Consider the following 14,232-nt stretch of genomic DNA (forward strand, 5'->3'; position numbering starts at 1 on the left):
TTTTTCAAAATATTATTTCCTACTTCTCTGTGCCCTAAGCAGGAAGTAAGACATACATGACAGTGCTTTGGCCTCACTCCAGTTTAGGTCACTGACCCCACCATACTCAACCTAACAGTAGTTAATTTAGTGTTATCTAGAACTAATACTGAAAACTATACGCATATCCCTGTCTACATTCAATCATTAAACTACAATAATGCTGGTAAAATGGCAGGCTTAAATCTTACACTAGAAACACCTCTGACAAATATACACAAGCAAAGTATAGAGAACAAAACAGGTCAAGAAAAAATTCTATGAAACATCTGGTAAAACACATATTATTTACATATACACATTGTCAACATAGTCGCATTCATTTGCATAATTATATATTAATAACAGAAAAACTTCACTTCTGCAAAGTACAGTACATCCTTCTTGAAAATGGGGTAAAGGAGGGGTTAAAACAATCTGACATATATTTGGGACACTCAACCCACTTTCTGAGGATTGGCAGCCCGAACTCCTTGCTCATAAGTGATCCTCTGTGTTATTAAATACTGAGCAGCCTGTGTTGCAGCTGGCGTTCCAGTAATGGTTACCTTCCGATTCCTTGTGCCAGGTACGAACTCTCCCTTTTTGGAGATCTGTATCCTTGCACCAGTCAACTCCTGGTATTCCACTAAGGTTTTCCCTCCTTTGCCAAGTATTGCACCAACTAAGTTTTCTGGAACTGCTATTTCAACTACATCCTTTGATCCATCTGTGGATTTCTCTGTCCCTAGAATGGCACTGGCAGCTAGGGGCGAGGCAGCTCCAAAGTATCCATTGGTTGCAGCAGTAGCAGCAGCCAGGCTACCTAATGCAAATGTCCCCGCCGTTCCACCAGCTGTGCTGCCGCTGGCTGAGGCTTCACTGGCATAGGTGGCCAACAAATTGGCTGCTGCTGCTGCTGGGTTGGCACTGGCAGCTGCGGCAGCCAAAGCCCCCGTTGCTGCTGCTTGGCTGAGACCTAAACCTAATGTGTTGAGATTATATCCATAGCTGGCTAATGTATTAAGTGCAGAGGTGATGGCCACCAGGTCATTGCCTGTGAAGCCGGATAAAACTGCTGGGAAGGCCGCAACGCCGGCAAGGTTAGCATGTCCTAATAGCCCTGCGGCTGCTGCGGCAGTTGGTAACACTTCAGCAGTGTTTGCATAAGGAGATCCGGTTGGATTGGAATTTGCCACTGGACCTGTCACATTGGCATAACTGATATTGAGACAGCTGCCACTCTGCGGATCCTCTTGTATCTTCTGGATGATAAGTTCAACAGCTTTTCGGTTTTGTTCAGGTTCTCCACTCACAGTGACAACCCTCTCTTGCAAGTTGATCCCATCGGGTTTCTGGGAAAGCTGCACCCAAGCCCCTGACTGCTCCATTATAGCCTTCACAGTAGCACCTCCCTTCCCTATTATCAGACCTGCTGTGCTGTTGGGAACTATAATCTTTACCTGTAATTAAAAAAAATACGTATAAATAATACTTCTGTTTGTGCACATGCATCATATTACTTTGCTATCCTAGAAAAAGTATAGTCATAAATTGTTAATTAGTTTAAGCATAATTTATTAAGATGGAAATACCACAACTTTAAAGTGACTTTTATCATACTTTAATAAAACTACTTGTACAATGAATTTCCAAAGGAAAATGCAATTTTCAAGTAAAAAAGTAATCTTCAAGTCAAATTATTAAACAAAAAGTTCCTTAAATCTCTGCACTTTGCAATACAGTCTATAGAAATCAGCATGTCAAAAAAGAGGGACTTATAACTGTACAGCTGGTAATGTCTTCATATAGCTAAAAAATCATAATGCCGCTGCTGGCTCTTCATCTGTTGCAGCTTAAAGAATCTCTCTGCTCCAAGAAACAGTGTAGAATAATGAAAGCAAAGTTAACATAGACAGCTGTAGAAAATACTCACTTAAACCTTTCAAAACATTAATTTCATGTTCCTTTTTACCTAGTAGCTTGGGGTAGGGGGTTATTCACAAATATTTTATTTGTTTTATGGCTATATTAAGAGGTAAAGATCAATACAATTATTATTAGCAATTTACTTTTTAATTGGGCAAATAGTCATTTAAGTTTATGGAAACTAACCACCAAATAATTAATAATGATTTAGGATGTTTCTTAAGTTAAGGGGATGTGAAAGTTACATCACCTATACATTCTGATGATGTGACTCTCCATTTTAGAAGATAGTTCTACTTAAAAGCAGTGCTGTTACCCTATCATTGAGTAGTGATGAGAAATTACTGTAGTCACTGAGTGTTTAGGACAGTGCAATTTGGCTATTTTGTTAATTTATACTGAATGTTCAGTCACAAGAATTATTCTATTCTGTCTTACTTCACCACAATAAAATCATATTGTTGAAGCACACAAGCACAACACTTCCATAAACCCTGAAACTAAAAAGCTAAATACTAACCTTGCACTTGCATCCATATATCTATCTATACCCCACCCCTGGGCTCATCAGACCTGCAACTGCAGTCACTGACAGGGCACTGAAGTAACATCTTCATTCTCTTTGAGGCACAGATGTTAGACTAGGTGGCTAAATCACCTCTAACATCTGGGTGGATGCCTAGTTTCCATATTTGAGATTTTTTTCATAATTCATTAGCTAATTTGAAGCAAGTTTCAACAATGCTACTTTAGAACCCAAATTTGCAAAGGGACATATTAAAGGCAGTTGGTGAGGTCTGGCCATTCTGCTCTTGAAGAAAGCAGGCGATGAACATAAACTCATCTTTCCAACTGGGCATGTGAGTGCATTTATATATCTTTCACACATCTTTTATTTTGTTTGAACATACAAAATATTTTTTATCCTAATTTTATTTAGTCCTGTGATAAAAATAGCTTAGTTAGGAAACTACAAAATATAAATTTAAAACCACTTCTTATAACTGGCAAATATATTCAAAGTTGCTGCCTAAGTTAATTTTATTTTATGGAGACTATTGGAAGAATGTTTTAACAGTTATTAATTTTAGTAGACTTTTCCAGGAAAAATGTTTGTCTTTAAAGAATTATAATTCTAACTCTAATTCTACCTTAGGTAATTATAAAGATGAAATAGAACTTATTCTAGAATTATTTGACTTAACGGTATTTTGCTTTGCTTCTGAAACATTCTTTTTTTTTGCGAATGATGTCTATTTGAAGATTTATCACACATACGAAAATTCTGAAAAAAAAAAAAACTACTCAAATCCTTCAGTAACTCTTCCCAATAAAAATCTGCACTGGACTAGCCAGGATTGCCCATGGACTATATACACTTCTGAAGAGTATGCCTCAATTCTAGCATTTCCTGTCTGAGCCTCATCATTTGTAGTAGTAAGAATCCCATACTCAGTCCACATTTTAGCTGTGAATTCCTGAGTGTATCCCATGCTTACTGAGGTTCTATTTGCATTGATCTTCAGTGTCTTCCAGCTGACTGAAAGGTTTTCTCTCTCCTTACAACTGACTGTTTTGTCAATGTGTGTGCTTTCACCTCTTGAAGTCTTGTATATCCTATCAGCAATTTAGCTGCAGCTACGTATAAAAAAAAAATCAAACTTCATACCTCCAAAAGGTCATTTTTCCTACATTTATTATTATTTATCCTAAGCAGAAGTTAGCACAAAATGTCATTTGTCTATAGATCACCCTCTTATCTGACTTTACCATTTCTGTTTGTACCTTGTTTATATTACACATGGGTAATAGAGAAATAAAGCAAAAATATATTTGTATGGGAATAAATTATTTAAAATATGATTTACCATAAACACAGAGAGACATTTATATGTCTATGTACAAAATACCCACCATTGGGTTTATTATGTTTTAATTAAAGAGATTTATTTATCTCCTGTGTGTATTGTGCTTGTGTGTCTATAATTGTATCAAACATATGTGGTGGCCTCAGAGGCCAGCAGAGAGCATCGTATCTCCTGGAGCTGGGGTTAGTTTTAAAACTCCTTGGGCGAGGGTGCTGGGACCTGAACCCAGGTCTGTTACAGAACAAGGAAGCACTCTTAACTGCACATGTCTAATTTCTAACTCTGGCTCCTTAAATTAAGAATAAAGTTTAACATTCTCAAATACTAAAATTTCAAGTTACATCATACATATATTTTTTGAAATATTGAAAAGTTAAGAGCAGTCATGTTTTAATCTTATCAGAAAATTTCTGAAAACACCACTACCAGGTTTTCAGTGACTTAAAAATCTAATACTGTTACACTGGCAAATAAACAATTAAGCATATTCCATCCGCCTGATTCCTACATATTCACTATTATTAAGGTATACTTTTCACCATGTTTTCTAGTTTCATTCTATCTATGAGTATTTAGCCTAATTCAGCCATGAAAATGTGGTCAGACTAATTTTAGAGGTCTAGGACTGAGTGTTATTTGATTAAGTGGTGAGAGGGGCTAGTTAATAAGATGGCTCAGTGTGTGTATGTGTGTGTGGGGGTATCTACAAACTCACTCCATGAGTAACCATCCTACGAATGTCCCTCCCTTCTGCTTCAAACTTTGTGTTTTAAACTCATACCACACCCGATACTCATGAGTATCTCTGAAATGTTTATAGAGGTGCTGCCTCATTTTTTTTTAACACACGTCATTTTTTCTTCTGTGTATAAGCTAGGATAGTGATGGGAAGACTGAACCCCATCTTGTCTGGCTTTGGAAGGGGCAGAAAATGAACAATAGTCTCCATAAAACTTCTAAAGGGAAAAAAAAGGTTTAATATACTTATTTGACTTCGTGTTATTTTGCTTTGCTTCTGAAAGAGTCTTCATTTTTGTGAATGGTGTCTATTTTAAAGTTGTATGGCATCAGTGTTTGGTAGATATAGCTGGAATGAGGAATAGGAAGCCATCCATGCTTTCTAGCACAGAAGCACTTCAAACTACCACTGTTACTCTGAGATGACAAGCACTCTAGACAGTTATACGAAAAGGAAAGCTGTTAGAGTCAACTGCAGAGAAGCAGGGAACTTGTAAAATGATACAATATGGCAGAGAAATCTATTTTAAAAGTGAGAATAATTTAGAGTAGTCTTGCTGCTTTACAAAAATAAGATTTTACTAAACTGAAGTTTTGTTATAGAAGAAGGGATATTTACAATAATTCTCAGGTTAAATCAAAAAAGGCTACTCATGTTATTATTAAAGTCTCATATCCATTTTGGTACATATGTACTTAAACATATGCTCAAGAATTCTTAACTCTAGTTAGCAGAAAAGTGTAACTGAAAATTAAAAAAAATATTAATATGCAATTTAGGGCTTTTAATCATTTATTTTTCACCAGATTCAGTATTTAACTTAAGAAGTGAAAGATAAAAATAGCTATGAACACTATGTGTTCAGTGATGCAGATGATGGGAAGAAAGGACAAGACACGTGGCTTGATCTGGACATTTTCAGCTTGAAATATCTATTAGACACTAAAGTGAAATTGTCAAGCAGATGAATGGTTATGGCTTTAGAGAGTAGAAAAGGCTTGAGAGTTAAGGAGAAACTTTGTGTCATGGAAATACACAGTGTTATCCAGATAGGGTAAATTCACAGAGTGCTTAAATAATGACCAATAAAATATTAAGTAGGGGGAAAAGGTCTGACTTTAAAAGTCAAAGATATCAGATCGGTAAATTAGCCACTGCGAGGTCACAGTAAGAACATGCATGTATGTGTATACCCTTCCACACCTACACTAACAGTGGATGTTCTGGCAATGAACAAAACATGGGGAGAAAGCATCTATTCAATTGAGTCTCAAAGTTTTTGGCAATAACTGTACAAAACAATCTTAAAAATCATGATTATAATTTGTATATAAAGATCTCCAGGGCAAGAAATCTAACCCTATGTATCAATAGGTAAGTTTACTAATATACCCTCAGACAGAAAAACACTTTTTGAATAATATGCCTTTCTACCTTAAATCATATTAATTAGCAAACCTTCTCAATCCTAAACTAATACCAACACTGAAACTTTTATAGGTATCAAACTGTTTAAATATATATGTCATCTTGCCCGCCAGGGGTCATTACATTAGAAACGCCACAAGCTTTGATATGAATTTGGGCTTAAGAACTTATAATAAATGTGAAAGATAAAAATACTATATGTATTATACAACAAATTAATTTGCTATAATTTAAAAGCCTGAAACAATGCCCATTCCCTTACAGTAAATGAGTATCTCTCTGGGATAGAGCATCTCTCCAGGGATCCTTGCTGACACACATTAGCACATTTCAAAATGTACAACAATGCAGGGCATTTTGTAGCTCGGAGGCACATATGATATCAAGGATTTCCCCTGAGAGACTTCTAGTTTCTATTTAACATACCATGTTAAATTGACACCTGCGTTTTCATCCTATTGTCATTTTTAGCTAACTTTTAGGAGGAAAGACAATATTAAAAAGCTAGTAATTTTCATATTTCTGCCATCACCCTGATACATTCAAACACAGAACATGGCAGAAATTTTCTGACCATTAAAAAGAGAAAAAATGCTTCTTAGTAGCTTACTGCCTTTTAGCTCACAGACAAAGCTATTGGACCAGCTCACCTAGGTCTTTTCCATCATGTTCATAGGTTCCCACATAACTAGCTATCTGCAATATCAGAAATCCTTCGAGAGTTATACTCTAAAGATCAGGTTGTTTTCCTACCTTGGCTAGTGCAAACATTGTTGAATTACATACACATACATCTATATATCTATACATCAGAAGAGTCCTCAGGTAAGACTCTTAAGAGCTGTACCACAGTACTTCCTTTACCAACTGCATAAATGCTTATTTCTGTCTACTTAACATTTCACTTCTAAGCACACACGTTGTTTCTGAATCTGACACATGTGCATCATATATATGTAAATAAAATTCTATCTGAGAAAAAGGTTAACCTCGTGGCAGACAGTACAACTGAGCCTGATGCTGGTGAAGCTAAACATGCCTTTCCTGGACCTTCTACATCCTTCCCTGTCGATTACCTTTCCTGAACTGCACTCATTTTTTCTATCATATCTTTAAAACTTTTCCATAGGAATTGAGAAACACTTCATATATCAGGGATGTTAGGACAGGTGAATAGAAGGAGACTGCAGCAAAGACTATACATTCTTTAGGCTTAAACTCTTTATTCAATCAACCATTTTCTTCTTTTTTCTTTACACAGTTAGAAACAATTCCCAGACAAAGTTTCATTTGAAGGATTCTATAAAACATATGATCCTGTTCTATGTAATGACAGTCGGTCAACATGTACCTCCTCAGAACTTACTATGACTGCCGCAGGTTCTGGTTCATACACCAGAGAACACAACAGAAAATTCCTATTGTCATACAATGTAATGTTCTAAAGGAGTGATGGAGCACACAGTATACAACAGGTGTATTAGGTTAAAAATTGCACAGTTTTCCCAAGAGAGTAGAGCAAAATGCAGCATGAACAATGTAATAAGGAGTGCAGGAGTGAGAGGGAGGTCAGACAGGCGCAGTAAACAAGGCAGTCAAGTTACCTTCTGGAGTAGATGGATTTAGAATAAATAGTCTTGAAAGATTACAATGGCTTTAAGCAAACAGGTCTCTGAAATTAGAATTTCACGTGTAAAAAGACAAGAGCTGAAGAAGAATCTGTCAGAATCTGAAAGGAATAGCAACTGTGTGATGTGAACACCCAGAATGAGTGAGGGGTAGTGTTGGGATCAGGTAAAAAGAACAGTGTGGTTAGAGACTGAGCCTCACAAGGGCTGGTGCAATGCTGGCTATGTTGAGATTTACCAGGCAAATGGGTTTAGAACAATTCAGATGTAGGCAAGAGAATACAGACTTTTGACAGTTTAAAAGGAGCTTTTGGATGGTCTTTGGAAATGTTGAAATGAAGATGTTGTCACTGACACATGTAAGTGTAAGTGACAACATTAAGCAGACAGCTGCATGCAGTCTGGAGTTGCACTGTGAGAGGCAAGGTCAAGGAACTTGGGACCTGAAGTTTAAATTTTGTAAAATATTTTTGAAAATTATAAATTTAAATCATGAATACTAAATCATGGGCTGGAGAGATGGCTCAGTGGTTAAGAGCATTGACGGCTCTCCCAGAGGTCCTGAGTTCAATTCTCAGCAACCAGATGGTGGCTCTGGTTGGTGGCTCACAATCTTCTGTAATGAGATCTAACACCCTCTTCTGGTGTGACTGAAGAAAGGACAGTGCACTCACATACATAAAAAGATAAATAAATATATTTTTAAAAACAATGTTTAAAACATGGTAAAGAAGCTGTATTAGCCTACATAAAGATTCTGTTAGTTCATGGTTGCTTGAATGTGGTTTGAGAGACAGCTTTTGTCTTCTCCACAGTTCATGTGCTATAATTTGACCCCAGTGCAACTGCGTTGGGGAGGGCAGAGTGTTTAGCAGTACATACATTTTGTGGGCTCCATCCACAAAGGGTTACTTCTGCCATATGACATATATTTGTGGGAATGCTTCCTGTCTCTTCTGCCATGTGAAGACACTATGTTGGTTCCTTTATCTATATTCTACCCTCTGCCATGTGGGTATGCTGCAAGAGAGCTCTCATTAGATGCTGGGTCTTAGACTTTCCATCTTCTGGATCTGTGAGAAACATTCCTTATATGGTAGGTAAGGCATGATAGAAGCACAAAATGCCTGAAGTGCACATTCTGTACATAGCAGACATAAAAGGCAATGCATATGATGTTCAGAAGTCCCATATCTGAAGAATAGGACAACCATCAGTGAGATGCAACAAGAGGGATAATAAGAGAGCGGAAGCAGGGTCAACACAGCATAGTCAAAGCTGAATTGTGGATTCCAAAGGCAGGAAGCACATCACAGAAGTGGATGTAATCAAATGGATATACAGTGCTGACAGGCCAATAGCATGTGGACTGAGAAGAAACATCTGGAACTATCAGTGTGGCTATCAGTCTGCATATCAGGTGAGTGAGTGGTGGGGGTAAAAGCCCCACTGGAGTAGATTTTGGAACAGAAAGAACATAGGAAACAGAGTAGAAATAATACTTTTGTGGATTTTGTTATGAAGAATGAGAAGAGGGATTAGTTTGTGGAGGAAAGGAGAAATAATGAAAGAAGGCGGTTCATTGTTTTAAGATCAGAGACAGAAGTGGGAGTGGAGAAGAGAGGGTAAGGAGCAGGGTTAATATGATCACAATACATCATGTACATGTATGAGAAAGTCAAAATCTAAAAAGAAAAAAGGCAGGAGAAAAACAACTGTATGCAGATTATAATACTGCAATATAGAGTAAAAACTTGACAAAGAATAATTAGAGAAAAGCTTTGCTTCAGTAATAGGAAAAGGATATGCTTATTGTACAATTGAAATAACTGATTTTGGTAGGGACAGAGAGAGCAAGTCTTGTGGAAATAAATGAAAAGGCAAAAGGCACGTATGTGAAGTGTTGGTCTAGTAAGTCCTGTTGACATCAGTTTATGGAGGTTCTCTTTTGATGGCTTCAAAGATTTCAGTGGAGTATACGTAAGGTTATAAGTTAAGAAAGGGCAAGTAGCAAGATCAATAGCAGAGACGGGGAAGAGAAGACAGTTCTCAGCCTGCCCCTTTTATCTCTGCCCTCTGATAACCATCACCAGTGACTGACTTATAAAAGTATGATGAGATGACCGGGTATATAAGCATCTTCTTGGAATTGATAAATGCTACTGGTCCTGGTGACGCTTTTCAAAGTTTAGCCAATTCTCTCTGCCTTATAGTTTTTTTCACTTGAAACCCTCATAAATAAAAAAGTTGTAAACATTCATCTTAAAATATTAAACAGATAAAAAAGAAAATAAAATGCAGCAGTGTCAGCTTTACCAACTGTTTCCTAATAGAGACCAAGGCATTTCACTACTAAGTAAGAGCGACAGCATGCTCTCTAGACTGTAATTATACAACTAAGCTAAGGGCAGTGAACCTTACCACAGAATTATCTTGGACTTCAGAAACAGACAATACTAGTATTGGTATGTTGTTAACTTGAACATTTAAAACAAGCTATTTACCAAGTAATTTCCTTTTAAAGACTAATATTTTTCACACATCCTTTAAATGAAGACACTCAGACAGTGCAGCACAGTGAGAAGAGCTGGGGACTTTCTTACGTCAGATGCAAGGCTCTAAGAGAGCCTAGCATCTATGCTTCACATGGGCTTACTCAGCAGGTAAAGAGCAAGGCAAGGTCCTCACACATACGGTGTGCTCTAGGCTTCACTTCTCGCTATCTATCTACAAGGCTCATCACACAGTGGATCTTCCATTTTCATGGGCATTACTATTGCACAATACTGTGCGCAGACAGTGCAACCCAAGGAAACATGGTAACGAGGCCGAAGACTAAACAAAAGGCAAGTGCTAAAAATGATAATCTTTACATTGTAAAGTTTTGGAATGGTGGCTCTGCAGAGCAAGCATACCCTTTGAATTACTGTTATGGTTTTCATTTCCAGACCTTTTGCATACTTACAATTGTTTTCTGCATAACAGTAACACAAATGACTAATCACAAATGAGAACTTGATCAAAATCATTTAGCTAATGTTGACTAGAAAAAAAACATAAATGTTAATTTTTGACTATATTCTTGACTATATTTGCTTATAGAAATTTTCTTAGGGGAAGGTTTTTTCCCTGCTTTTACAGCAAGGTTATACAAGTTATAACACATGGTAGTAATTTTTAACCTAAAATAGAAATCCCTGATTTTCTCCGTTTTAAGAGTTGAAACACATTTGAAAATAGTTGGGTAAATATAAACTAAGTTCAAATTAGTATATATCTATATCTATGTGTATATCTATGTGTAAGTATTTATATATACATATATATCTAGCATTTTACTTTTGTAAAGCTTAAGATTATTACATTGAGCTATATTTTCCTAAATAGACTGTATTTATAGACATAAGTCAGTAAATTAACTCGGACAATTCACAAGAAATGCTCTATATTTAAAGTGTGAGTGAACAACAGAGATTACACTCCTTTACTACTACCATCTGATGGAAACCTACCATGAAGGAGTACAGGGGAGAGCTACAAATTATTAAGAATGAAATATTATTGATAAGCTATAATTCTTTCAATAAATTAAGGATTTGCTCTTCTTCGCTTAACGCTTCCTTCATGTGATCCAGGAGCTACGCATCTTTGTACACAAACAGAAATAAAAAAGAAGAAAGAAAGAAAAGAGTATGAATAACAAAATGTATCAGTACAGTAGACAGCATATGAAATCACAGTGCCTATATTTCAGATCTTAGATCTAGAGGGTAACAGAGCATTAACAAGAAAAGGGATATACTTGGCCTTTTCGGGAATCACTTTATAAAAATCCACATTAATATAAATAAACTGCAAGTCTAGTTTCAGAAACAAAATTAGTAGATTGGTTTTTTACGTATCATCTTACTTGAGAAAAATCATTGGCTTTGTTTATGCTGTACTCATCTGTCCAGCTTCTGTTGAGAAATCAAACCCTAATGGAGCATAGGAGAGACATTTAAATCAAAAGGCAGTCATTCCCTTTGTGAGTTTCTAAGCCACAGAATTAAAGTATGGGGAAACGGAGGCAGAAACGGGAAGCTGGAGAACACAGTCATCAGATTGCTGAACACATCATACTGAAAGGCCCTAACTTCAGGGACAAAATGGGAGCACTGTGACATTCTGTGTTTAAAGAAAGTGTCATTTCATAGAAAGAAAATCAAACTCCTACTGTAAACCAGCATCCTAAGAGTGATTAGATTTGCTTAAACCATTTCATTTTCCCTGAGTTGCAAAATTATTAGAATCACTCACTGAGCAAAATGATCCTGATGGCCTTAAATTAAATAATATGAGAAATGCCATATATACTATGTATAGCAATACCGTGTTGGCCAACTAATAAAATTTTTTTAAAATATAAGATGTTAATATTTAAATAATCACATGAAGCCCTATTTACTAAAAATGAAAAGCAGAAATAATAAGAAAGTACTTCTCATCTGAATAAAACTCAACTCACACAAAGTGAAAACGTTTAAACATTTTAATACTCAACAAATTTGAAAAGTGGCCTGCAAGTTTTTAGTTCCAAAACAACTGTCAAACTGAAGTAATAAGATCTAATTTTCATTGCAAGGTTTGATACTCTTGCAATGAATGTGATTTAAGAGTTCTTAATTAAGAAAATATATCATGTTTGTAATTATTAAGTAACACTAAAGTTATACCAGTTTTCAAGCTAGAAATGCTTACTGTTGAACTGCTTACAAAGTAAGGGTGGTTTCAAAAAGTAAAACGATTTTCACCTTTAATGACACATCTATGCTCAATTTTAATACATTTCATAACCCATGTGATATGCTTAATATTTATAAAAACTGCCAAGAAGATACATTGAAAGAGATGAAAAGACCAACTCAATAATTGACCATCAGGACTTTGTAAAGTGATCATGGTTTTAAGAAGTCCAAAGTTCTAATTGAGTCTACTATCTGAATATTTTTTGTTAATGAAGTTAAAAGGCATGTAAAACTAAAAAAGAAAAGATTGATATTTATTTATTAGGTTATTTGGAATCTGATCATGGTGTATATATGCGAATGAACGAATAAATCCTTAACCCACCAGTGTCTTTTTCTCCAGTTGGCACAAACCGCTGTGAAAGTATGGTGTAGATGAGAGGATGATACTGTACCTGATTGGCTCTGGAGGTGGTCATGGGGTCAGATGGAGAGGACTTGGTGGTAGTTGGGGAAGATGGCAATGTCTGGGAACAAAGCAGTTCAGGAGCAAATCAACGTTTATGAGTCTTAAGCTGATCATTAAACAAAACAAAACAAAATAAAATGTAATATAACGAGAACAAAATCCTATGGACAAAGTTTCCACCTAGTCGTTCAAATTTAATGGATTTTAAAGTCAACTGAGTAACTAATACATGTAAATATGCATGCATAAGCATGTAAAAATAAATTCATGACTTGAGATCATGGTGGTGACTGATAGGAACTCACATGAGTGCTAAAGGCATCCTGCCCTTATGCATGAAGAGCAGTCCCATTTCTTTCCCTCTAATTTGCTTTGGGGAAAAGAGATGTCAAAGAAAATTCAAGAAGTTAGATGAATAAAATTGGAAGAGCCATTTTCCTATCAATGAATACAGTCGGAGATTTGAAGAAGTGGTGAAATGAAGTCTACTTTGGCATAGAAGTATCCACCTACTTAATATGTTGAACATCACCAACAAGCTGATTCCACATGAATTTAGGGATCCATACATAAAAGCAATTTAATTTGTAGTTCTGAGTTCTTAATATCACATTATCTTCTAAAATATTAAACTTTAATATGCTTAGAGCCATCTGAAAATGTAAACATTAACCTCATTAATAAACATGTAACTGACAGCATTCTAAAAATTATCATTATCATTTATGTTAACATTTAAAATAAAGAGTATAATATATTGTGTATCATCTACCTATGTTCAAAATAACTACAAGATACTATGAACTGATTTGTACATTATATGCTATAGAGAAGTGTCTCAGCAAACTATATATATTCACTGAGTCATTCACTCAGACATTTTAGAAAGGTTTAATTTCTAGCAAGGCAGTAAATCTAAGGGGTTCAGAGTTTTGTTCAAGTGTTCTATTATGCTTAACACATAATATGGCCAGCAAGACCCTTTAAAGGGAGCATTTCTAAATAGGCAAATAGGATAGTTTTCTATAGTTTAGACAAGCCTATATAAAGAGAATTATGTGTTACTTTGTTTTATGTCTATCAGCTACTGATATATGAGCAAAGACCTAACTTAGAGATTTGACAGTGCAAGGAAACATACATGAACGTGTACATGGGGAGATATTTGTATTTCAGGTGTCAGAGCTTTCCAGTTTAGACAGAATAAAGCAGTTCAGAATAAAAACAATGATAAATTTCATCAACTCACTGACTTCCAGTAATACCATCAAACTACTTGCACCATTAGGCTATGCTTCATTAATTCCTTCCCTTAAAGTATTTTCTTTCTTAAAACCTACAACACCTAGAGAAGTAATTGGTCTGATAAGGAGTTGAGCCAAGGACTTTTTCAAGCCACAGAATCACACACACACACACACACACA

At 35.9% G+C, this 14,232-nt stretch overlaps 1 protein-coding gene across 10 annotated transcripts in view; it reads right to left on the bottom strand.

Annotated features, from left to right (window-relative positions):
* Positions 1–14,232, bottom strand: part of Nova1 (NOVA alternative splicing regulator 1) — a 126,627-nt gene that overhangs the window by 4,326 nt on the left and 108,069 nt on the right. For 7 of the 10 annotated variants that reach the window (XM_031357498.1, XM_031357493.1, XM_031357499.1 and 4 more), the window contains 2 exons: positions 12,793–12,864; positions 1–1,481 (listed from right to left, as the gene is read on the bottom strand). The exon at positions 1–1,481 is cut by the window's left edge and continues 4,326 nt beyond it. In XM_031357498.1, the coding sequence (XP_031213358.1) occupies positions 477–1,481; positions 12,793–12,864 (1,077 nt within the window). In that variant the 3' untranslated portion in view covers positions 1–476. The remainder of the gene's footprint in view (positions 1,482–12,792; positions 12,865–14,232) is intronic. The other 3 variants (XM_031357496.1, XM_031357501.1, XM_031357503.1) reach the window with 1 other exon arrangement.

The sequence above is a fragment of the Mastomys coucha genome, unplaced genomic scaffold, assembly GCF_008632895.1.
Source record: "Mastomys coucha isolate ucsf_1 unplaced genomic scaffold, UCSF_Mcou_1 pScaffold6, whole genome shotgun sequence".
Taxonomy (NCBI): domain Eukaryota; kingdom Metazoa; phylum Chordata; class Mammalia; order Rodentia; family Muridae; genus Mastomys; species Mastomys coucha.